The following is a 25,531-nucleotide window of genomic DNA, read 5'->3' as shown; positions in this document are numbered from 1 at the left end:
GCGCTCTTTCTTGCAAGCTGCCGCGTGCATATGGGAGAGGGCGCTCAAGGCGACGAGTGAGTTTGAGACAGTGGCGAGGTGAATTGCTAGCCCCCTTGTCTACTGATCACTGGACCCTTGTGGAACTCATACGATCAGCAAAAAAAGCGTCGATGAGCATTTCCCCTGAGCATAACAGGGTTTAGCACTGTTTCCGCATTGACATAAAGCCCAATATTCGCGTGGTGTTTCAGGTTCAGGGCATAGTTCGAGTTTGTTTGGTGGTAAACCACCAACCTTCCGAGTTGGCTCACTCAGTGGAGTTACAAATATTGCTAGAATGCAAAATTTCCCCCGGTGTATTGGAGAGCCCGTTCCAATTTCAGAAGATGTTAGCGATGGCAAGCTGCGACTACGTACAAGTTGTCTCGCTTGCATCCGCTGTTTCACCGCTCTGATTCACAAAAGTATTCCCTCGTTAAAATGCAGAAAACTCCATGCTTTGCCTCTTCCCTCGACAGAAGGAAAAGAGGGAGCTCCTCGCTAGTAGCTCTCTTCCCTTCGAAGGGAAGAGGACATCCCGCAGTCTGGTTGCTCGCCTACTCTAGCTGAGACGCCGCCACCGAGGCGAGAGAAAGTGGCAACGCAAAAGAAGGAATATAGCCCCTCTTCACCGCCCAACCCTAATGCACTTAACGCAGCTGAATACGCGTGAACTGCTAGTAGGCCCGATCAACGTGAACGGCTTTCAGCCCCACTAAGGCGAAAATTGCGCGGTAGATTACGACTGTATAGGCAGTATTCACACCATTCATACTGAAACAGAAAAAGAGTCCTGATTACCGAAAGCCTATGCAGACGACAATAAGAACCCAAAAGCTCGTTCCCCATCAGAAAGCCCACGAATGCAACTATAGGACAATCACGGAACGCTCACAGCTTCGTCAGGGCAGACTTATCCGGCCCACAGCCTGATTTAGGCAAGCTTTTGATATGCTGACGTTCTCTACTGGGCTTTTTGGAAGAACAAATTTCTTTCAGCAGGTCGTTGTCTAAGGATATCTCACGATATCTCAGTATTTGGAGGATTGACACAGCTCTGCCCATGTCCAAGCAGGCCCAAAAGTTTAACTGCCCCGCAAGATTGGGCTGAGGAAAGTAGAGAAACTTCATCCTCGGGTCTTGGCGCAGCTGTACTTGGTTTATATTTAACAAGAATTTCGTCTTCCGTAGGGGGAATAATCAATTCAGTTGATTCCATACACCAAAAGGCCATATAAACAGGCATCTACCAAACTGCAGAACATCTCGTGCCTAAGTAGGCAGCCGATCCAGGAACGCACGGTGCATATTGGCCTCGGAAATATTAAAAGGTAGACCAGGCAGGATATACGCATTTCTCTACTCCCCAACTCCTGTGCCTAACTTCGCCTCCAAATTGACAAGCAGACAAAAAAAATTTACTTGGTCTTGACGATAAGTGAATTACTCTACAACACAATTCGAATGTTCAAGCACTTTGAAGCCGCACGGATTGATGCTGCTTCGTTTGCTGGGCCGCCTGCCAGCAGCACTGCGTGGGACACGACATGCGAGCCTATCACTGAAGCAGCAGGAGTCTCAAGGAATTCAGAATGTGCCCTTGCAGCCGAGCACTCGAATACAACAGCTGCTGGTAGTAAACTCCCGATTCCCCCTCTTGACGAAGTTGCAGTACCAAAGCATGACGGTCCATAAAGCTGGAGGATCGAATCTTGCTGTTTCTGTTGCTGGGGCTACTGATGCTGCTGTTTGGCGTGCTGCAGTGGCCAACAGCCAGCAAACACGAGATCGGAGCAAGGAACCGAAGCTCAGCATGGTTCCGCGAATAGTACTTGAAAAGCAAAATGTTGCTAGCTGTGAGAACAGTAAGAGTTTGAAGGCGGCGGTCTAGGGCGAAAAATAGCACTGGCAAGTTCTCCCTGCGCAAGTAGCATTCACAGAAGACGGTCAAGTGAAAAGAATGGCTACAACAGTCAGTGCACGCCAACTCGCGCTCCTGAGTAGCGGAAGCAGCCCAATGTGGGCCCTGTTCGGTGCCCAGCAAGGCCAGCTTGAGAAAAGCAAGAAACATCCTATCTCAAACGTCCCCCTAGGCATGCAGAACTGACCAGTACACTCAGTGTGTCCCTTCGTGTACAGAGGCAACGCAGATAAACTGCGGTGTGCACCTCACCAATATTGCCCCTCCGCATCTGTTAAAATTGCTTTCGCTTCAGCTGCTTCGGCATCGTATGCAACCAGCAAGCGGAAATCCCCGAGGAGAAGGCGCGGTAGCCGGAATCTCGGACGCTGGCGACCTTCAACTTGAGAGGCATCCTACAACGAAAGAGGCACAGCAAAACCTGCTCTCCTGCTCGTGTGAGGGGTAAATAGCCGGACAGGTTCGGAACTATGGCTCACAGACTATCAAAAACGAGGGAGGGACGTTGCTGGTGCTCGCCGCGAGCACCAAAGGTAATGCCAAAGAAGGAGTTACCTTTATGGCTTCGGCGGTTTTGTGTGCTAAATCCAGCACTCCTGTCAATGGCTTGACAAGGAAACCCGCAATGCCTCTGCCAGCCCCGCGCAACAGTCCCTCAAATCCACCTTCAGCAGCTCCCCTTACCGGTTCTTCCACAAGGCCTACGCGGGCCGTCAAACACACAGATGCACACTGCTATTCAATGGCCAGTAAAAACGTTGGAGTTGCCTGGTTATCTTTAAATTGATGAAAAAGGGTGCAAGACACTACTCCCCTAGCGGTGTGATGTACCTGTGAAACCACCAGCGAGAGCCCGGCCAAGGGCCTCGACCCCCTGCTGGAGGCCCTCCTCCACGTTACGCGCCTTGTGCCTGCCATGCTGCTTTCTGGTGTGCACATAAACTTCGTCACAAGCCAGCGCTCCAAGCGAGTCCGAGGCCACCCCTGCCATTCGACTGATGCCCCCGAAAAAGCCATACCCTGTAGAGACAAAGATTGGTTTGGATCGAGCACAACGGCGGGGAGTCAAAACACGGTTAGCAGTTAGGAAAAACACTTCACGATTCACTGCGCAGGCTACTGTTATGTGCACTGCATATCATGGCTAGCCTCTGATCAGGGCAGACTCAATCACGCATGTCAAGCGTAGAGCCAAGGGCAGGCTGCAAAGCTCTGCCTTGGTGAGTCTGCAAATACCCTAGATTAGACATTTCGAAAACCCATCCTTAACAAAAGGTTATTTGCGCACAGGTAATCTGCCACCCCTAGCACTCACTCCTGTAAACAGCTCACCAGTGTGCTTCAGAAAATCTTCTGCCCCCCTCATCATCCCTTCGAAAACATCCCCACCAGTCTCAGCAGCCTCAATTGGCTGCTTGGCCAGTGCGTACACACCTGCCTGGAGGTGCGCAAAAGACAGAGCAGGGTTGCCTGCACCGCACAGAGAAAACCACAAAGTTTGCAGCCACCAATAAAGGCAACAATATGCATTTACTGCTGAATCCACGTAGCTGTATTCTGTACTCGGCTACGCGCATTGCCTACCAACCATACTGCCTATCAAACGGCTGCCAAGCGGTTGTCTAAGAGTTCTTGAAAAGAGGCAGTGCTAGCTGAACAAACAGGACTTCAGGAAAGTTGGTTTCAACAGGCAGAAGCAGGTCTTGGCCGCCAAAACCAAGAAACTATTTTCGCAGGCTTGCTACACTGGCAGTGGCCCTGTGGAAAAAAGCCGGATTTTCTCATGGGAAGCTTGCCAACCTACCTAGAAGATCGACCGAAACCAGAAGCTTGGATAGGCGTGATAGAAGCTGTTGCTGGTAAAAATTCCCTGCCACCCTCGCGACATCTCTCAACGCGAGAGCTGGATGCCTGTGGTGCTCTGTCAATTTTGTGAGGAGAGGGCTCTCCTGGTGCAGATGCAGCCGCTGTTGCTCGTGCAAATCTTTGAGCTGGGCCACTAGTTCTCGGCTTGTCATATGCAGCCCATCCACGTCAAACCGCGCATCTTCGAGTGACGAGAGAGTCACGACTGACCGGCGCAGTGCGCTACTATTGCCCCCTGTGTCCGCCTTGAACGAGAGCACAACGCATGTCTTTGCTACCGTGAGCACCCGAAAAATGTAGCGCTGCTCCCGCTGCTGGCTGAACGTGTGAATGGGTTCCTGGACAGTGGGTTTCTTTGGCTTGAACACCCATGGATGTACGGCCAGCGGAGTAGGGAGAAGGACCAAGCCTGTGCCGGCGATATGGGATACGAAGAGAGAGAAGGGGGACTGGCAAGCCTTGCAGCCTTTGCACGCCCAGGCTAAGCCGCACTGGGTAGCATAGTGGTACTCTAGATCCTTATCGTCTGGCAAGATGCCTCCTCTGTGCAAAGCCGACGGTTTTATATTTCCCGTGGAAGGTCTCTCAGGCCCTCGCTGATGGTTACAAGACGCTGGAATGCATGATGCCATTTCGGGATTATGCCGGCTCATAGATGTGGTGGCAGCAGCCCAGGCAGAGCGCCAGCAACTCAACGCATCAGATGCCATGTAGAGGCTCTTTAAATCAGTCCGGACGCTCACTGGCTGCACAATACAACCAACCAAGCTCCAAGAGGCGACGGTATCCGAGGAGGGAGCGTATTGTGATGTGCACAAATTCAGGATTAAGCATGAGGGACTCCACTTGCAGCCACTGTATATATAAGAAATTCCATGTCATGTACTCTACAAGGCTGAAATGCGACAGATGCACCCAAAAAGAAATGTGAGTGAGGTCTAACCTTCAGAGCCAGGCTACACTTGTCGACCACAACAACCCGGTCCCCACGGCTACCATTAAATGGTTGTCTCTGTTGCAGCAAGAACTCAACTAGGGCGCCGCCGTCCTTTGAATTAGAAGCCGAAACGTGAGACTCTCCGCTGCGGGTGTCCCCTTCTTCTCTGTTCGTGCGTGTGGAACCTGCTGTTCGAGAGACCTGAATGATGTTGCTTTCAGTGGTTGAACCGGCCTGCAGAAAAACGAGAGCACGCGGCTGGTCAATAGGTATCCGGTCGAGGCAAGATGAGCTGCATAGCTGAAGTTGAAGCTAGCAGGCTGATAAGGCTAACCTCGCTAGGCATGGGAGGGGCCCTTTGAAGAAGCACTGGGTAGTACGCCTGGGAGTGCATCGAATCTATCTGAGCCAACGAGGGCAGCATGGCACCACACAGCGCACCATATCTCCCAATTGCAAGAAACCACTGAATGGACGCAGCAACCACTAACGGAAACCTGCTGCCCGCCAGCCGTAGCCAGCTGCGATAAAGGAGTGCTCGGGGGCTGCCACAGCATCTAAATGCCCGGACACTTCTGCAGGAGACCCACTCTATAAGCGCTTACCTGCAACTCGTGTATTCTGCATGCTGCAGCGCTGTGAAATGCACTGCAGAAGTAGGTAGCCGAGATATCTTCAAATGCGACGAGAAATAGCTCCTCGGGAAGGCGGAAGGTCTAAAGAGGAAACAGGCATGGGAACTACCAATGTCAGGCTCCCCAAAAGAATAAACTTTTTTTCATACGTGTACATAAAATGCCTCTTAATGCATCCTTTCCCTGGAGAGAGGACCGCTAGGTTACCGCCTCAGACTGCTGATGATGAAGGTTCGACATTCACGTAAACAGTGGCAAATGCTATCTAGCAGCTTTCTAACTACATCCCTTCCTGAAATGAATTGCTTCCATACCTGACGAGACAGTGGATCAACAACTGCTCCCTGTGATAATACAGAAAACTGCAAACGCGGAATCTGAATGCGAAGTTCAAACGTCGGGGGATCAGGGGTTGGCTGCACGGGAAGCATCCTACTAGCGGCATCACCGCCCTTTGAGTCACTCTTGGCAGGTTTACTAGCCTGTACAGCAGCTGGCTTAGCCTTTCGGTCAGACGCGTACGATCCCACAACTGTCCCAGCAAATTTGCACATGGATGCAAATGACCAAGGGGGAACACGCCCAATGCTGCCACTGCTGGTTTCCCTGCTACGAGAACATCCCGCGGTTAGGTCCATGTTCACCATGGGCAGCTGGAAGTAACGGGGGACGAGAAGTAAAGAGTGTACGTCAACGTCATCCCGTGACGCGGACACTTTTTCGGTATCCGCCTCAGCCCATGCTAGCATGGGGCTCCCGGCCTGTGCATTTGTAGCTTTTGACCAATCGGACACATGAGAACTCTTACTGTCCAGCTGGCATATATTATCAGGATGGGTGCGCCCAGCCTGGCTGTGCGGAGACGAATTTGTCACCCCCAATACTTCTCCAGCGGGAGCGATATGCAGCAGCAGTCTTCCAGCACGGCGAACGACTCTGAATAGTAGCCAGTGGGAAGAGGGTAACGGCGAGAGTGGCACAACGCCGCATACATCCGGACGGAGAGGAATGCAAACAACAAAGGGCGTGTCGAACGAAGGATACTCCGTTACAGGGGAAACTGCTTTGCAAAACCTGCTGGCACCAGATTTCTTCGTAATGACTGAACTTCTCTCCTCGTTGTGCTGCTGCAACCACGGAAAGTAGGTGAGCTCAATACACGGCAAGCATCGGTAGTCATCCCAAGTAAACAGTACAGTCTCTCCTGGAAGCACGAGCTGAGGTAGAAGCGCCAAGTTCGAGGGTACTGAGTCACCCGCGCCACTCACAGTCCCTTCCAGCGCCTCTTTCTGCATTGCGCATAACTCCTCGGACACTGCAGACTCAAAACTGCACCAACAGCAAGCATTGGAAGTGCTGTCCTTGCCAGTCTGATGCTGCGGCTGCTCCTTTGCTTTTTGCGCAGCAGCAGCGCTGGCAACGCGAGCTAACCGGTCCAACTGCAGATGAGTGCCTTCTTCATGGGGAGCGGCGGAAATGTAAACGGCCTCGGAAGAGTGGAAGGGGAAAGCGCCAGTCGGCTTCCTGGTTCTCCGCTGTTGTTCTGCGCATTTCTGAGCCTCCAATAGCATGTTGAGAAGTTGCGTCGACCTACTGTGCCACCCCACACTGCCACGGTCATGGTGAACAAAGCTATCCCCCTTGTCAAGGTTCCGTTGGTGTTGCTGCAATCTTTCGCCATGCTTGGCTGCTCCCCACAGCTCTGCCACAGCTGCAGCAACAGAGTCCATACCAAAGGCCGCAGCGTCGGTCAAACCAAGTTTCTGAGCCACCGCAGATTCCTGGCAGCTCTCTGGGTCAGCTCCTTTGCCTGCTTGAGTGTCACTGTGGCGACACTGGCGCAGCAATAAAGGCAACGGCGTGCCGTTGCAAATTGAAACCGTATCCCTCATATCAAAGGTTTCCATCTGGACTGTCAAGTTGAGAGTGTTGGCTGGACCCTCTGCTGACCCTAAGCGCAAGGCCGAGCACCAAGCAGTCGAAAAAGCTCGCCTTGTAAACCGTTCCGACAGGTGCCACTTTGCGGGCTGACTTCCACAGATCTGAACAGAGACTCCCCGACGCAAAAGGGCGCCTAGAAGCTCTTGTGGCTCGATTGCTGGCATCGGATATAGTTCTCCTTGAGAGTTCTCGTGTAGGTGCCCCTTTTCCTCAAAATCGCACTCGCCGAATTGCAGCGATGATTCAGAGCAGCTGGAGCCGCTCCTGTGGGTCGCCACTGTCTCTAGTGTAGTCCTTGGTAACGTCGAAGGCGCAGATGGTAGGCGAAGACACCAATCCTCCCCAGGTAGGCACAAGGAAGAGTAGCCTGACCATGCGCTCCACACTACTTCGGTGGGCCCGCTGTCAAGGTGCGTCGAGGCTCCGCGTTTGCATCCCCCTTGGAGCCAGCATAAAGTGGGCATCGACCTATAAACGCAGCAATCGTTGGCAGGCGAAAGCACATCACGCATCCAAACAGCATCCAAGCAAACGTACGCGCTCACGGTCTAAGCTACCCAGAGAAAATCTGTTCAGTTTCAGTACAAACAAACCTATGGCCTGCTGGAGGCAAATTTCATGGCAGAGCCAAACTATCGAATAGACAGAAGACCTAGACAACTGCTGATGCAACAAAAACTGACACTTCAAAGACCCTCACCCCTGCAGCTGTATTGCTCGACTGCCCTCCTTAAACTGCCAAACCAAAGCTTCGGTGTGATGGGGCTGTATCTGCAGCGTGAAGTCAACAATTCCGCAATCGGCACTCCTCCCGTCACTGCAGGGGCAGCCTGACCGAGCTTGCCGCACTCTGATAGGGAAAGGACACTGACTAGTTATAGTGTACATAGGGGAGAATGTCAATAACAGGACGGGACGTAAAAGCGGCAGAGGAGCTTCGGACATTGTAGCAACAATGTCCAAGCACGGGCCCCCCATTGCACTGCCAAGCGAAGGCCCTCCTTCGCAAAGGCTGGAAGGCGTGCCGCTTGTGTGCTCCGTTCTGCTGCCTTGATACACGGTTGATTTGTCTCTTGAGCCTGCGCTTAAATCCTCGGTGCACGAGGCTGACACGCTCAGCATCCTGGGAAAGTCTTTCCAGATGTCCAAAAACTGGGAACAACCAATCGCTTCCGCTTCCACGCGAATGGACGAGGTCTACATGGCACAGAGATAGAACCCAAATGGGGACCAAAAGGAACCATCATAAACACACTACAGGTGAGGAATCTCACCAGACGGCTCGCGCCGATGAAAACGCCACGAGCAGAAAGTTTAGTGCTCCCAGATACGCTTCACTGCAATTCTGTAGCCAGCTCGCTACGGTTAGAGCCAAAGTTTCATCGACTGCATGACCTCAACTTATAGCGCAGAAGTTTTCAGTGACAGCCATAACGCGAGCGAGGCATTTTGACTTACGCCAAAATCAAGTAGTCGAATTTCTCCGCTGCAGTCCTTCCTAAGGCCGCTACGACATGTGAAGTTCGGGAGCCTAGAGGGTTTTGGCTGTTCTGCATCCCTGTTAAGGTCGACTGCCGCAGCGGCTGCTGAAACTGCCTGCATTGCCCACCCTAACTCTGCCGGATTGCTGCGACGGATGACGCTGTATTCAACAACAGGCAGCCTCTTATCCTGTGGTTCTGCAGGGTTGTCCTGGCCTTGCTGCTGCGGCTGCTTCAGCCACTGCCTTTGTAATGCCCACTGGATGTGCGACACAAGCCATACGGGCGAATGGAGCAGCAAGCACGTGCCACCGCTGGAGTCACAAAAGATAACCCATATCTTGGCAGAACGATATTTGCTGTCAAAGCATTCGACCTGCAGCAGTGATACAACGAAGTAGGCCTTAGGAGTAATCACCGAGGCTTATTCCAGTACAACAGTTATCAGAAATTACGGACAAGATGCCTCACCTCCACAATGGTTTCTCCCGTTACCGTACCCCCTGAAGATTCTAGTTTCCCAGCGTCAGGGGCTCCTCCCGTGAGACAGTCCGCCGGGGCCTGACCTCCCCCTGTAGGAGGCGCCAAAGCTGCTGATGCTCCGGCAACGGTTGCATTCGGAGCAGTTGGTGGAGGGCGCCTTCGCTGTAGGGGTCTTGGATGGACTTGAGTTCGTTTCGACCACTGACCATCTGCTAGCGAGATAGAAAGGAAGGCCACCCCTGAGGACCACACACCAGCAAGGCATAAGTCAGGTCGTCCTGCGCTGAATGGGAAGGACTTACTTTCTTATGTCAAGCACAGACGCGCCCATAGGACATACTCGAAAAAGAGCAAAATTTTCTGCATCTGCAAATGAGCCCATCAACAGCTCCCCTGGCCTCCCCAACCATTCATTGATAAAGGCTAGTGGGCCCCTGGTATCTGCTCGCTGAGGAACAACATGTAGGTTGCAGCGGTACAACGATACCTGCTAAGGGGAAAGAATGTACGTGCTGCCACTCGTTTAGCTGAAGCAGACCCTCCGAGTCTCCTGGTGGATCCTCTCCAGCTTTCAGGGCCAGCGGACAGTGAATACGGTATCTACAAACATCGCAGCCACATCAACAAAACCAACCTGGCGCCCGTCCCCCGCGGCTGTCCAAAAGCATTAACATTTGCGCCGAGCTGGTGCATTCCACACTTAAGAGTAAAACACTCCCCAAGGAAAATTGGGGAAGGGAGGAACGTGTTGCTCCCCACCTGACCGGAAATGGGATATTACTGGCAAGCCGTAAAGGAGCTTCAAGCAACACATTGAGCTGCATACAAGAAAAGGACGAGTGAACCAGCCGATCAAGTCTATACAAAACCACGACGTGGTACTCAGGCTCCCGGAGCTTCTTGTTCTCTTCCCGATTATGCTCCTTTGGAACGTTCTCGTTGTATGACAAGTGATTCCTTGCCACGCCCAAGCAACTCTGTTTGATACTGCCGCCAATGAGCGGGCAGCAGCGCAGCAGTTCTGACTTGGGAAGGCTCCGTCTGGAAGCACCCTGCTCAGCCTTGTCAGGTTCCCCACCTCCAGTGGGCTTCTGTTGTTCTGCCCCGTCGACAGCCTGCCACAGCATGCCAAGGCTTAGATCCCTGGACCAGCTGTATGTCTTGCCAGCCTGCACAGGCCGAATTCGTAATCTTCCTGTAAAGCACACTGCGCAGAAAAGGCAAAGGCGCACGCACAAGGCGTAGGAGGCCTTCAACTGCAAGCAGATAATCTTCTCTTTACCAGTTTACTCTGCTGTGCATCCGTCACCACAGGGGAGCCAAGCGGCACGTTGGTGAACACGGCGCATGGACGTACAGTCTACGGGAATAGCCAAGCTTTTCCCTGGCTTTAAGAGAAGGCCACTTAGCCTCTCCGACTCTTCGCTGTCCTCCGGGAGTGGGTGCTTCTTCTGCGGCCCATGGCTAGCGGTTTCAAGAGAAGAAAGCAGCATGACTTGAAGTGGAACGCTGCAAGAGCTGCGCAACACCACTTGTGACTGCACCAGGAGCTGTTTGGTTCCTGTGTCGACAATGAGCCGGCAGACAACAAAGGGAACTTTCTGCTTCTGTGTGCCTGCTGTCTTCACGTCAGCTAGAGGCTGGATGTACACGCCAACTCGATCAAGTGGTACTGGCATGCGTAGCCTCCACCGCCTGGAGGAACCATCTGCATGGACGTCACGTTCAGCGCCGCTCCACCTCCCAGTATTCGTCACCAACGGCCCTTCTGCAGCAATCTCTCGGATGGGCTGCTTGGCGAGCTGTAGTGCAACATGAGCGGTTGAAGCTGTGCCAATGGGAACCCTCATCTGCGTCAGCGCCTTTTCCTCCGAAGGCTTGAGCCAGTCCCAGCTTGCAGAATTTTTCCACGCCTTAAAGCGAGTTGGTTTTTCACTAGCAGAGGAGGGTGATGAGGGGCAAGACAGCGTCTCTTTATCGCTCGCATTTGCTGCGGTGCCTGCGGATCCACGAGATCCACGAGGCACTGTCTGTAAAGGCAATCCAAAGCCCCAATGAATGGGGACTCCCGCTAAAGCGCGCCCAGCTTCTGCTTCACTGGTACTGCTATTGCTATCAACGCTGCTGCTGTCTTGCTCGCAAGCCCCTACGTTTCTGTTGTGGCGCCTGCATCGCCTTAGAGTAGGAGGGAGTCCCAAATGAACTGCTGCGGTGGCATGAGTTGCATTACTTCCAGATAGCCCCTCGGAGCCTGGCGCCCGTACCTCTGCTGGTGTGCGTAGAAGCAAAATTCCCAGGTGCAGCCCCGTCTGGTTCACAACATGGTACGGGATGAATTGCTTGCCCCGCTTCGGAGCCGCAGCCTCGCGAAATGGCTTTGGCTCCTGTTGACCTAGCTGTCGGTCTAGAGGCCCATCAATTACAGTTACTTCAGGCAGTGAGCTGCACAAGCTGTGGCGCCTTTCCGCGTACCTGTCCTGAACAGGAGAGAGGCAAATAGGCGACGCATCCACGGAACGAGATGGGCGCCTCTGAAGGCTCATGTTATCGGCAACAAGATTTTGTTTCCGCCCGTCGCTCACTTCTGGTGCTTCGCCATGCTCCTCTTCGCGCCCCCCTGAACACTGACTCTTCTTATGATTCGGCGAACCTGGCAGCTTCTCTTGGAGCTGAATCGGTTTCTGCTGATGATAACCTGGAAGCAGCTGCTGGCACGCCTGTGACAACCTAGTGCCTTTGCCACAGAGACTGGCACTGCGACATATCTTCCGTCGCCGTTGTTGCTGCTGCTGTTGCATGTTGTGGACAAAGTCGCGGTGCCATTTGCAAAGGCTCCCTAGGACGGACTGCAAAAGCAAAGGAGATAAGTTTGCTTCGATGCTGCTTCCCTCCGTGGAAGACACAAAAATGCCCACGTACCGCTTCGAGGAAGATGCGGCATCCGTGGTAGATGTGCACTCGACGCTGCTGCAACCATCCGCGGTTCCTTCAGTTCCTGAATGCGGGAGAAATGCTCGGCTTCCTTGCCGATGCATGCTGTTCATGCTAGCTTCGCCTGAGGTGTGGCGACGCAGCAACGGCTCCTTCCTCAGGCCTTCCAGTGGAACATTCGTGCCATGTTCGCTGCTGCTGGAACCCTGCTGGCTTTCGAAAGCACAAGCGTCGCGAGCTGCAGAGCTTCTTGAAAAATGGAAGCGAACTGGAGCCACAGGGCAAGCCGAATCATTCCCAGTGCTGCTTGTACTGCAGATGCTGCTGTTGATGCTGCTCATTTGCTGCCATGGTTTAAAAGCTGGGCTTGGAGCCGTCTCCACCAATGCCCCCTGGCTACTCCCCTGGACTGACGAGGGCGATGATGACCACGAAGGCCTGTGCTGCAGCTGCCACCTTCCGAAGACACGGTGTCCCGCACTTAATGCTAGAGAATCGTCGTCGCAGCAGGAGCTGTAAGCGAACCGCATTAATGAGTATGGCGCTTCCCGCACAACCAGCGAGAGAGGCAGGGATTCCACTACGGGCTCGAAGGCAACAGCAAGAGGATTGAAGGCCCACAGCCGCAGTGATGCGTTTAATAGGCTTACAGAAGAGGATTCCGGCTTTGGCGACTGCTGTTGCACCCACAAGGGTGTAGTATCCGTATCCTGAGGAGGCAAGAGAGAGCAGGCCTGAGAGAGCCTGCAGTTAAGCACCAGCATCTGGAGAAGAGGTGCTTGAAGATAGTCCAAGTGGTCGTTAAGAAGGGTAACTCGCAGTAGCGGCAAGCGTGCAGACACATGGCGCTGACGGGGATATGTTGGAGTAACTTCCCTCTCCTGTTGTGCAAGGGAAGAAGCTGCTGCTGCGTTTGGATATACTAATCTCCTATGGGTCCATCGCTGAGCTTGTGGAGAGACAGCGCATGTAAACGGGAACGAAGCTGATGCGGGTGATGCCGGTGTCTGATCGTCACCCGTGTACTGCTTGTGAAGGAGGCTCTGTTTCACGGAGAACTGTTGTTCCAAAACCGCGCTGCGATGGAGAAGCCGCTGCAACATAGCCACTTGCGCTTGTTGCATCTTCTGGTGTTGTTCCAGCTGCATCATCTGTTCAGCAGCACAGCGCCAGATCAAAAGACAATCCAGGTACGACAACTCCAATTCGCAAGGGGAGGCTTGAAGAGCTGTGTACTCCTGTGGATGGTGGCAGCAGCAGTCGCACGGGAGCCCGCAAGGTCCTTCATCCACTCGCCCGCCATTGGAATCCGTTCCATTAATAAGGCAGCAGCAGCAACTCTCATGACTGTATCCTACGTTTTGATGCTGCTGGCCCTCACAGCTGCTTCCGGAGGAATCGCCAATACCTCTTCGAGCTGCAGTAGATACGGTTAGTGAGACGTCGCTTTCTTGCCGACGGCAACGAGCAGCCGGCGGGATGAAAGCATGACTAATTTGCGCCCTCAAACCACTGCAGATACTCCTTGCATTGCTGTGAAATTGTGTAACGCTGGCCTCCGAGTTTGTGATAAGCAAACTCTCGTCATGGCGTGCAGCTGATCCAGGTACCTTGGCGTTCGGGTGAAACTTGCCCTGGCTCTTGACATTGGAATTGGGAGATAGGGTACTTCCAGCGGCCGAAGGGTCCTCGCTCGACGGAGTAGCACGCCCCACACGCCTCAGATGAGCTTCCACATCCCTCTGTCCCGCAGCAGACTTCAGCTCTTCTGACACCAAAAACTTACGACTCACCCCGTCCAGGTCCCTCCGCGCGGATACTTCGGGTGGAGCGCCTGTGTACTTGCGCCCGCCTCGAGCCCATCGCAGACGTCTGGAGCTGCGTAAATCTAAGTATATCCGTCCGTTAGAAACATCGTCTGAACTGCCACAAATGGGTTGTAAAGGCGCGCTGGTAGGCAGGCAGGTGACCGCTGCGCTCTGCAGCAAAACATCAAAACCTCGGACTCCCGGGCAGAATCTGTCCGGAATGTTGCCGAGGAACTTAGTTGTACCTTTCCAGAAAGCTTCTTCTTGCTGCAGCATCTGTTCTGGTGTTCGCTCCTCCTCGGCTGCGGCGGTACTTGAAGTTTCGCATACCCAAAAAGACTCTTTTTTCCCCTTGTTGCCACCTCCTTGAATATTTTCGTACGCTCCCGCTGCCAATTTTGCATCTTCGGATAAACCTTGAGGCCCTATGGGATCCCGAACATCATCCGCGCGCCGATGCAGATTGACCGATCCATGAAGTAGCACTGAACTGCTCTCACAGCTTCTGCTGTCCACAGGCAGTAGCAATGACGCCTCAGATAAGCGCACTGATACTTCCATAGACTTGAGTTGCAATGGTGGGAGCTCTTGCCTTTTTGGTGTTGCCACCGCAGCAGTTTCTCTAGAAGATGCACTGCGGCGGAACAGCAGAGGATCGCCACCAACTTTGTGAGTCTGTCTGCTACTGGTCTCGCAGTCATGCACGCTGGTGGCTGCATCAGTTGGACCATCTTCTACATGCTCCGGCAGGGCTTCGCTGCTGCATCGGCCGCCACGCCCTGCCGCAAAGTGTTTGGCCGAGTCGAAGGAGGAGCAGCAGAGGGCAAGCGCTCTGTTGCCAAATTGGGTAAGCTCTCCTTCAACAGAAGGCGTCCCTGAGCGCAATGCCGCCTTCTGTCTAGAACACTTCAGTGAGCAGCTAATTCGGTTGCTCACTGCTGAATCGCTGCTGCTGCCTTGCTTCGGCTTATGATCCCTCGTATCCTCGTCGTGCGGCAAACACGATGCCGGGCCCTGCTTAAGATTCCATTGATTGTTGCCACGACTTGCATATCTGTTGGACGCAATTAGTCTTCCGCGGAAGTGGCTCGAACGGCTTGAGAGAGCCGGCACGCTCCTAATCCTCCTTGTACACGGCCAGCCCTCCCTACGATTCATCACTGCAGTCGCTATGTCACCGGGTGCGTCTGTTGGACTAAACGCATTCCCACTAGTGGCTTCGTCATTGGATAAAAAGGCGCTGATGCGATAGAGAAGGGGCAAATTCAACACACATCGAGGTCCTGTAGACGATACTGCTATACGCTGCTGCTTCCGCCGGTGCTGGCGTTGATGCAGCAGCCGTCGAAGAACCTCAGTGACTTCGTCCGGCATTCCCTTGTGTTGGTTTGAAAGGCTGGGCACGCAACCGTCACTCATCGGTATGACTGGAATTGCCGAGGCTGACTTATACATGACCGTCAGCTCTGATGGCTGCGGGACCAACGATAGCCCAGGAACGCATGGCTGCGCCCCTCTCTGCTGCTTCTTATACTGCAGGCAGCAGCGAAAGACAACTTCATAGTCTCTGCTGCAGGGTGGCATTTCGACTGGTGGACCTGAAGTCACCTCTGAGGAGCCAGGTCGTCGAGCAGATGCGCGTGGCCCAAACGAGGGGAGCTTCCCGCTTTCTGCAAAACCAGCAGAACCAGATGTTACTGGTTTTCCAGAGACTGTTTCACGTTCGTCGCCTGATGAAGCATCAACCGGATCCTGCAGATGCAAGGGCTCAATCCAAGGAGCTGCAAATGGGGCCACTAGAAGGTGTTCTTCCTGAACCGGCGGTTGTTGTGAACAAGCGGATAGCTGCTCGTCTGCCTGCTTCATCTGCTCCTCCTCCTTTGGGCCTGAACTTGATGATGAGCCCGCTTCAGCAGCTAATCTTTCGTCAATTCTGGCAGTGGCAATGGCAGCTGCAAACGCATCCTGTTCCGCTTGGCGAACACTGTCTGCAAGCGGCTCCAACTGCTGCTGCGAGAGACCCAGTGGGCTTGCGCCATCCGTAAAAACCACGGAAAAGGGAGGGGCAAACTCTGGGGAAAATATGCTACAGGAGCCGATTCTCATCCCAATGAAGGTCCCCATAGCTGGAGGAGACGTTAAAGACGAAGTTCTCACCTCCTCCAGAATTGGCTGCCCCTTGACAATGTTAACGAACGAAGTCCAAGGATGAGCTAGGCTTGCGGTTGGCAAGAGCAAACCGACTTGCTCGGCTTGTGCTGGCTCAAGCCGAAGAGACCGGAGTTGTGCCTGAAAAACAACAAGACACCACAGTCACTCCGTTGATAGCGTCAAGCGAAGAACAAACAGTAGGTGTCCGGTTTGCAAGCAGGGAAGCAGGAGCAGCTTTTGCAGTTCTTCCGATCGTGCATCAGTGGCTGATTAAATGCGGACAATTTAACACAACATATACTATGGCATATCTTACTCTTAGGCGTGTTGCATGAAAAAGTAGGAAAGGCTCTCGCTGGGGAACGCAGGCCTTGCGGAGCCCATCTAGTGCGAGCACTCGACTTCCACCTTCCTGAGCTGGAAACTGACTGATGTTGCTCTCATTTGGCCGTAGCCCTTGACGGCGTTCCAGAGCACGGATGCATCGTCTTAGGGCACCACATTTCTTCCGCAACTTGCGGACCTCTTTCTTCAACGGTTGTTCACGAAGAGCGAGCTGTAAACCTTCAACAACGAGCTCCAGAAGCAGGGTTTCGTGCCCCCACTCTTCCAAGAGCTCGATAAAGTCGACCTGAGGCTCTAACAGGCCCTGTAGTCTGTGGTTTCCCAGCATTGTTTGAACAAGGCCACGTAGATCTTCCTCCAAGTTGTGCGGTGCAATTCCAAAGGCGCCGTTTGGAACTGGTGAATGCATGGGGAAGCTTGCATCGCTTCTCGACGCCGAAGGCTCTTCTGTTCCCCGTTTCACGTGCATGGCATGGAGCCCTCCACTGCACGGAGTGGGACTGCACGCCGGTAGCAATGCCCCTGCATTTTCTACTGCAGTGTCTGGGTCGTTGGCTGTAATATTGTTCTCTACGATATCGAACAAAAGCCGCAGCGTCTGTACGTCGAGAATCACAGGTAACAGTCCAGCCTCCACTCGCAGCCAACGGGATGAGCACAGCCGCAAAACAGGTCGAAACATGCGAAAAACTACATCAGCGCTGCCAAAAAGGTATCTTCCGCAGTCTGTGGTAGCGGTTGCATCTGAATCGCCGGATGCTGCGGATGCAGGAGAACTGCATGAGCCCCCCGTTGATGAACGAGCAAACCACGGAACTCGGCGAGCGCAACGGCGGCACGTGCCTCCCCAATACGGAGCTTCAAATCCCTTCCTACGATGTATATCTACCGGTGCTGGTGCCGGTTTGCTGCACGATTTGTTCAAACTCTGTGAAAACTCGTCAATCTTGGCAAAGGCCTTTGCGCCTTTAAACTCGACATTGATACTCTCTACAATGCCATGCCCCCTGCTGAGCCTCCAGCTGTTTGAGACTGTGAAGCTGTCTAAGAGACAGAGAATTTCACGTGCACCGGCATGCGTTGAGCTCGCTGAAGCCGCTAAGTAATCTATGCACTTCTTGCAAGTAGCAAGGCCTCCACCGACGGCTGTACTCGTCGTCCTGCAGGAGCCATCACAAGCCACGCGACACCCATATGATTCCCGCTTCGTGCAGCCCACAGGAGGCCATAGAATGACTCTGCTGTTTGGTCTGCATCCGGCTGGCAAGAGAAGCCGAGGGGAAGCAATTCGAATTTCGTAGTGCAAGACACTGAAAGGAAGAGATTGAGGTAGTACGAGACGGTGCAGCTCGCTGTCGCCCCCGCTGTTGCCAGAAGGACCCAGTTGCCGCTCTTGAAACAACGGCGAAAGACCTAGGATTGAGCGCCCTGCGTCCGCAAGCAGGAATATCCGCCGAAGCCCCTCGTTGGGAACTAAAAGAGGCTGCTTCTTGGAGGATCTGTGGACTAAACCTTCACTCGTGAATTCTCTCTCATTGCTGTGTACTGAAGGTGGAGAAGTAGGCATTGCAACTGATGCAGCTGACTGCAGGACGCTACGGATGGCTAGATCCTCAAGCGAAGGTGAACGCTCAATGCGCTTTGTCGGAACCTCCTGGGAAGCAGATATGCTCCCCAACCTCGCTTTTTGTGGAGGAGAAACTGCAGAAGACTGGGAAGAAGTCAAAGTACCAATAAAGTCATCGATCATCCAGTCAAAGAGCCTCCAAAACTTGGGATGTATATAAACAACACGGCACGTCCCCACATCCACCTTCAGATTAGAGCTGAGCCCACAAAACTGTGGTGACAGCGGATGCACCGACTCTAGTGAAAAGCTTACGACGTAGCTTCTGCCAGGAACCAGCCCAATTATCTCTGTTGTTTGCAGTATCGCTGTCTTGGTTAATCGATTATGTACAAGGTGTTTGTCGGCGCATAGTTCAAGAGGCACCTCCCACGGCGCCTGCTTGAGTTGGACTTGAGCTCGGCATTCCCTTCTGCAGCCTGAACTGCGGATGGCAGTCTTCACTGACCGCATACTGGAGGTGACGAAATGTAGCTTCAGGTCTTTTACACTGCCTGTAATCTTGGTTGAGTAACGGCGCAGCTGAAGGCTGACGGAAGCTGCTGAGACAGATGCCGTTGCCAGAGGTCTGTCACTGCCACGGGTGCTCCAAAGAAAATCCACTGTCTGCAAGTCTACGCGGACCTCCCGCAGAACCGGGTCACCCTGAACCCATGAACCCGATGCCTCTGCTGAAACCTCTCCCGCATGTGGAGGCGTAGTTGGATCTAATTCAAGCTTGCCTGTTTTCAAAGCAGCCTCCGCTCTAGCCTCTAACTGTGGCGCATCCCCACTGATCTTCTTGCGCTGGCTGTGGGCTTCGTAAAGACTGCTGCTGCTTTCACCGTCAGTGCAAGTTCCACTCTTGTTACCGGCGGTGTTCCTGCCACCACTGCTAACGCAGCTCCCAAATGGCTCTTTTAAAAAGTTCACAGCCCAGATGAGAGGCGTCGGACGAAAGTTGAGGGTCATCGGCCGCAGAACGTGAACAAACGTAGTAATGGAGGCAGCGTTGGCTCCAGATGCGCTGCAGGTTCCGCTAGTGAATACCAGCTGTATGCTGGCCCCCCCAGGAAACTCTGAAGCAACATATTTAGAAGCCGAAAAATGATCTAAGGGGGGAACACGCACGATATAACGGTTGACGCTCCCCTCTGGGAGAGACGGTTGTTCCAGAAGCAACTGCTTCATCTCCAGTCTGCAAACAGTCCCGCAGTTCCTATTATTAAAGTGTGCAGAGACCTGCTTGGCATGCAGATGCAAAGCATCTTCCGCATTGACTGTTTCTTGAGCTAATCCGCTGAAAGATGCGGTCTTTCTGTCTATTCGTTCCTGCCCCTCTGTGCTGTCGTCAAGGTGATGTAAATAAATGCCCAGTTCCTCCCACTCGAGAGACGCCTCAACGTACAGTGGAATTCTGCTGCAGCCTCCATCCGTTTCGCTTGTCTTACCACCGTTAGCCCCGCCTTCGTTCTGGCTACTGGGTCCTGTGGGAGCTCTGCAGGCACTGGCAAAGCTAGGGCATCCTGCCGTAGCAGCAGTGATTTCACTACATAAGAGGGCAGCCTTTAGGGAGTCGACAGCGCTGCGGACCACGCAAAGGATACAAAGGATACAGACACCAGCCAAAGCAAGCATACGGAGTAGCTCCTTTGTCAGGACTACTACTAATCGGCAGCCCTACTTCTGTAGCGCGACCATCCGCAGTGGGACCCAATAGGCAGTTCCCTCACCTTAGTATGGCAGCGCATCTGTGCCGACTCAAACATGCCCTAACCTCGTTACATTTCCCATTCACGCAAATCTGTACTTCGCAGATCGGCTGCTCCAGAGCACCACGTGTGACTAGTTTCTGATGCTCCTGACGCTTGGGTTGCTCCTTCTGCAAAAACGCTTGTGGTATTTCCTGCTGGCCTGCGCCTTGCTTTGCTTTTTCGCCTGCACTTGGCTGACAAGGAGGGAACTCAACGCAAGCTGTCTGGCATTCGCGCAATGAAGCTCTTGCCTTTCGCCTTTTCCCTACGTACAAGGGCAGTTTGGAAGGCAGAAAAACCAATCTTGGGTCCAAAATGTCAACATGCTCCACCTCAAATGCGGCCACAAGCTCTGAGGGGAAAACGACAGGCTGCACGGAGCCCCATGTGCCCCAGGTGGTAGGGATGCGTCCAGTAGACCTTTGGTTGCCGGTTGAGTTCTCCCCATCCTCCTTTCCCATGCTACATGATTCAGCATCTCTCATCTGTTCCTGCGGCTGAAGTATGGGCTTCAATTGACGCATGTCCCTCCAATGTCCGCTTTGATAGGTACATTGGCTGAAGTCATTGCTGCTCATGTATTCCCGGCAAGCACCTTGCGGTAAGGTCAGCTCCCTTTTTAGCTTATCGAGATCATTGTGAAGCAGCATGTGAGAATCTCTCAGTAGCAGGGCATGGTGAGAACGAAGGCTGAGATGCCGCAACAGATGAGTGTGGACTGCAGCACTGCCCACCCCTCCTACTTCAGCTACAGCTGCAGGCGATTGTCTTGCCTTAAAGAGGTGGGTGCACTTCTCCTGGAAGATTGCGTCAGTAAATCTGAAGCCAACCGATACTTTGACGTCTCTATCCTGGGTGCAACGAAGTTGTTCCTGCTCCAGATGGGCACTGCAGACCTATGTCGCATGCACGGATGTTAGAGGGAAGCACAGACAATTGTGAACGTCAGCTCTGACGCTCCTACAGGCAATCTACTAAGACAAGATGGCACAGAGACTGAAACAGCAAATGAATCGGACTCTGCAAATCGGAAAGGACGTGCAATGGCAGCCGAACCCTAAGGGAAATGCAAAAGGCGAGCAATGTCTCTGCAATAGCATGAAAGCAAAAGTGAGGCCTGGGTGAATACAGCACATGACGAAAACCCGTTGAATCGAGACAATGGACCAAACAGACGATCCAAGAAGGAAGCAGAGCAAGAGCTTTCAGTGCCTACTCGCAGTTCGCCTAGATGGCACAAAATTGCCCGCCCTTCTGAAGCGGGGACAATAAGCGTTGGAGCCTCCACGACAACCGCGTACCGCACAGATGCCCCGTCACGAAGTTGCTGCTGGCGCTTAGGAGAGAGGTGCAGCAACTGCCGATGCAACCCAGTATTACCTGTTGTGGATTCAACCCAAACGCTGCCAGCCCGAACGTTCGTGATGGGTTGGTGATCTGGCATAGTGCATCGACGCAGCTGCAGAAGGCTGCACTGCTGCGATGCCTCAGTCGCTACTCGTTCTCCAGCAGCCGCGGCGCTACTGAATCCTTTTCTGAGGGTTGCAGTCTCCTTCAGTGCACATGGGTCGATAATGCAAATCACTCGAAGCACTTTCAGCGACACAGTAAGGTAGGATTGTTCGGAACCTTCCTTGCCACCGTCCCTAAAACAGGTGCTAGGTTCCGACTCCTGGGAGCAACCGCCGTCAACCACGATCGCAGCAGGCGGTGCATTGACGGAGTCTTGAGAAACCCGCAAGGAGAGGAGTGGCTTATTTCCGGTGTCACGGTCCATAAAAACCAATTTCTGTTCACAGTGAAGGCCCCACTTGTTGAAACTGACGTCCAAGCTGTCTACAGAGACGCTGCCCTGAAACGTCTCTGTGCCTATCGTACCACTCACACGAACAGGGCCTACACGGCCCAAAATAATGCTACCCACTGCCTGCTGTCTTCCTTGCTGCTGCTTCTGCGAAGAGTTCCGCCGTTCTGGCTGGGACTCAGCCTGGGAATACTTCACCTCATCCACACCGCACGAGAAAGAAGCGGAACGCAGCACTATAGAGATTGACATCGTGTGCGCGACTCCCTTCGGAGTAGCGGGTAGTAGCAATGAGTTTTGAATCGTACTTAATGGAGTTATGGGCGCCTTTGAAGTATCCGTTGGTGCACCACCGTCACGAGAAGCCAGTGTTGTGGAACGGGGAGTTTGGAGGTCCAAGCAATCGTAGAAGATATCACCACCTTCAGACAAGTCGTCCCCGCTTTCTAGGGTGTTCTCAATGCTGCTCTTTGTGGCGGCTGGACCTACAGCAGCACGTGGGGCCGCCACTGCTCCACTCTCACTGCCCCCCTGAGATGGTGCTTCACCAGTGCACACACCCTCCAAAGCAGCCATTTCGGAAGGCAAAGGAGGAGGCTCTTCTGCTGGTGGTTTGCCGTCATGTGTTTGCATTTGTTGCTGAGTTGGCTTCGAAGTTGCAAGCATCAGCGCAGGCGTAGAGCCTTCTTTAGACCCTGCGCGGAGCCGCCCGCTGCTACCTAGGCGCGCAGTCGCAGGCTGAAGGAACAGAAATATCAGCGACAGCAGCAGCAACAACAACATTCAGCACTAAAACCGTCTACAAACCATGACGGAACAGGTAAACAAGAACAAGGATTTTCACACAGCACCCCGCCAATTCAACAGGTGCGCAAAAGGGTGAATTTCACGAAAATAGCACACCGTACCTGAGAGCAGGCATCGAAGAAGTCATCAAGGTCACTTAGACATTCTTCCCCTTCCGGATAAACTCCCTGTCGTTCTTTTTGCAACCGCTGCTGGTGCCCCCCATTCTGTGGTGTCTGCTGCCTCGATTCCTGGTGGATTTGCCGCTCAGTCCTGTGCTGATCTATAACACTCTGCAGCGAAAGGGGAGGTACAGGCGATCGAAAACCATAGCTTTTGTGATCAGCCCCAGCTGCTGCATTGACCTCTCCGGTAGTTCGTGTTTCTATTCCCGTCCTAAATCCCTGCTCGGGCGAACCTTTTTTCCACACAGGGAACCAGTGCGGCCACATCCTAGCAGTTCTTGCTGCTGCTGTCTTTCTCTGCTGGTCCATGAAGTCTTGCATTGAAGCCGCATGAGCTTGCAACAACTGAGGAAGCGGAATCAAATCCCTAAGGCGAAGCAGTTGGTCGAGTTGCTGCTGGGTCAGCTTGCCTTGCAGCTGCAGCAGTCGTAGGCGACGGTACGCCGCAGCTTTCTCAGTGCAGAGCCGTAGCTTTAGAATCTCCTCTACAGGCAGCCCATCCCCGCAGATATCAAACTGTGCACCCATAGCAAAGTAGTTGCTGTTCGTGCATGCGCTCCTGTGTCTGCCGCGCTGCAGGCGGCATATTGCACGGATTGCGAAGCGCCACCAAATCCTCGGATTTCCAAGAACTGAAACACATGCGCGGGGCAACAGAAGCAGAAGCTGGACACGGAATTCGATTGGAAAAGCCGAAGGCGCGCATTACAAGTGCGCAGTTACCGCTAGCTTGCACAACTAGAGAATATTGAGTGGTTATCCCATTCTTGTCAATATTTCTGCTCCAGTTAGCTCCTGCTCTTCTTGTGCAGTAACGCACCTGTGCAAGAGGGCACAAAGGGCCTGACTAGGCTAAGGATTGACTCAGCCGCGTCCACACCCTTGCGATGCAGCTCAAGGTTGGCTGTCAGCCATCGGAGGCTTCGTACGACTTCTGGGCAAAGAATCACTTCGAGGCTGTCGGATTCAACTGAAACAACATAAGCAGGATCTGCAGATGAGGTTTCTTCATTAGCATTGGGGAATGCGGAGGCACTATCGCAGCTACTATCTCCTTGCCGCAAAGCCACTCCTGACCTTCTTCTGTCACCGTTCTCCTCGCTACACGCGATCATAACGTTCTTCCTAAGAAAGCCATGCATCCCTACGGGAGCAAGAAGACACCTGCACCTGCAGGCCGTTGTACGTGACTGTTGCTGTTTACGGCACATCGTTGCCGGCATATGGCAATGCATCTGAACCTGATGCCTCTCGTCAGGCTGTGGTTGTTCTTCGTCTGCTTGCTGTGAGCTTGAATAGCCGCGTTGATGCTGCTGTTCTGCAAGCACTGCGCAGAGCCTTTCGGTATTCTCTGCTACAGAGCAAGTGTGTGGTGCCAGTAGTAGCACCTCGTTCTGGGTGTACATCGAACAGCCCCTAATAGCAAATTCACTGCAAACGTTTTCTTGGGTGTTGCTGCCGCACTTCCCACTGGTGCCGTTGCGGGGCAATGGCTCAGCAGTGGCCCCAGTAGCCTGGTGAGGCGATGACGCCGCAGTCTCTGGATTATTGCCTTCTTGCGGATCTCCACGTGCTGCACGCGGACGTGAATCTTTAGATTCCCCAGATGGAAGGGTGCGCAAGCGCAACTCTTCAAGGTGCATCCCAAACGCAAAAGGTGCGCTGCCGCTGCCACTGCAGTGGGGCAAAAGAAACTCTATGCGGAGGTGCAAATTTGTAAGGTTTAGAGAGGCCCACTGTATGTTACGATCTATCCAATGTGATATGAGGCTGGATAGACACGGGGAAAAACCACTACACGTCTGCAGCTGCTTCTGCTGGAGCTCGCTGTCCATGTTGTAGAGCAACGACCGCCGCCTTTGCAGAGCCAGCTCCAGCAGCTGCTGCCTTGACCATTCGTGGGGACTCGTGGGCACCAACACCACAATCACATCCTTCACCGAAAGCAACAGGGACAATAATTCCTCCCTAGCCACAGATTTTGCCGCTTCATCTACTGCAACTGCTGGTTTTGGAGGAGAGGCGGCATCCTCTTCGAATATCTGATCGCCATGTAGCTTGCGGCCGAGGGCGGACGCAGCCACATTAGCACGGGGGTCAGTTACCACAGCACCACCCTTCTCTTGCCTCCCCAGCTGCAACTGTAATTCCCCTATGCTACAGTGAAGCAGGTGCAAAGGGGCTCCGGTAAGGGCTGTTAGCTCCTGTGGCTGCAGCGACACTCCGCTTAACGTCAGCTGCTTCTTTGATATACTTACTTTTACATCTGCCGCCGACGCACCCTGAAGTGCAGAGGGCAGCACCCACGGCAGAAGTTGCCTCAGGACAGCAGACAATAGCACAGACAGTAGAGAAGAGGCGCGGCCGCTTTCCCGACTCATTTTTGGATGAGCCTCCTGTTCAGGCTCTGACTTTGCAACAGCAGCAGCAGCGATAACTGCGGAGACAGCAGCTTCAACTGGATGCATCTGCTTCTCGTCTTGAAGCAACACTCGATCGCTGGCGCGGGGACTATCTGCCACAGGTTCTGATTTCGGAGCTCCTGGAGCCGCAGCCCGTGGCCTTTTACCATCTGAGGTTTCCCCGGGTGAACTGGATGAGGCACGTGCCCGCGCTCGCAAGCTCCTTAACTCTGCAGCATCAATTTCCTGCGTGTGATCGTCCTCGTCGTTTCCCGCCTGCCTAGCTGCTTGCAATACGCTTGTCGCCTCGGCATTCACCGCTGCGACGGCGTCGCGTTCCAAAGGTGCAGTAGGACGAGCACCTGACGGAGCACCCGCATTCGAATCATCTTGAAGTTCTTCCTTTCCTCCTACCCGCAAATGGCCTGCGTCATGCATTGTTTGCCTTATTATTCGAGTAAGCAAGCGCTTCAC

At 53.5% G+C, this 25,531-nt stretch overlaps 1 protein-coding gene across 1 annotated transcript; it reads right to left on the bottom strand.

Moving 5' to 3' along the window:
* Positions 1-1,579: 1,579 nt before the first annotated feature.
* Positions 1,580-25,495, bottom strand: EAH_00025270 (hypothetical protein, conserved; the record flags this gene model as incomplete). Its single annotated transcript, XM_013392934.1, has 21 exons — positions 1,580-1,940; positions 2,195-2,337; positions 2,498-2,643; positions 2,774-2,962; positions 3,275-3,412; positions 3,747-4,554; positions 4,752-4,979; positions 5,080-5,148; positions 5,695-7,789; positions 8,022-8,473; positions 8,780-9,178; positions 9,274-9,524; positions 9,773-9,885; positions 10,050-10,103; positions 10,312-10,492; positions 10,643-16,313; positions 16,492-19,711; positions 20,154-20,677; positions 21,097-22,422; positions 22,593-23,287; positions 23,476-25,495. The coding sequence occupies 21 exons, from the start codon at positions 25,493-25,495 to the stop codon at positions 1,580-1,582; spliced, it is 19,083 nt and encodes a 6,360-aa protein (XP_013248388.1).
* Between the last annotated feature and the right edge of the window lie 36 nt (positions 25,496-25,531).

The sequence above is a fragment of the Eimeria acervulina genome, genomic scaffold (genome assembly GCF_000499425.1).
Source record: "Eimeria acervulina Houghton genomic scaffold, Eah_scaff204, whole genome shotgun sequence".
In the NCBI taxonomy this organism is placed as follows: domain Eukaryota; phylum Apicomplexa; class Conoidasida; order Eucoccidiorida; family Eimeriidae; genus Eimeria; species Eimeria acervulina.
Note: the sequence above shows the minus strand (reverse complement) of the source record. Positions and strands in the feature narration are given on the sequence as shown.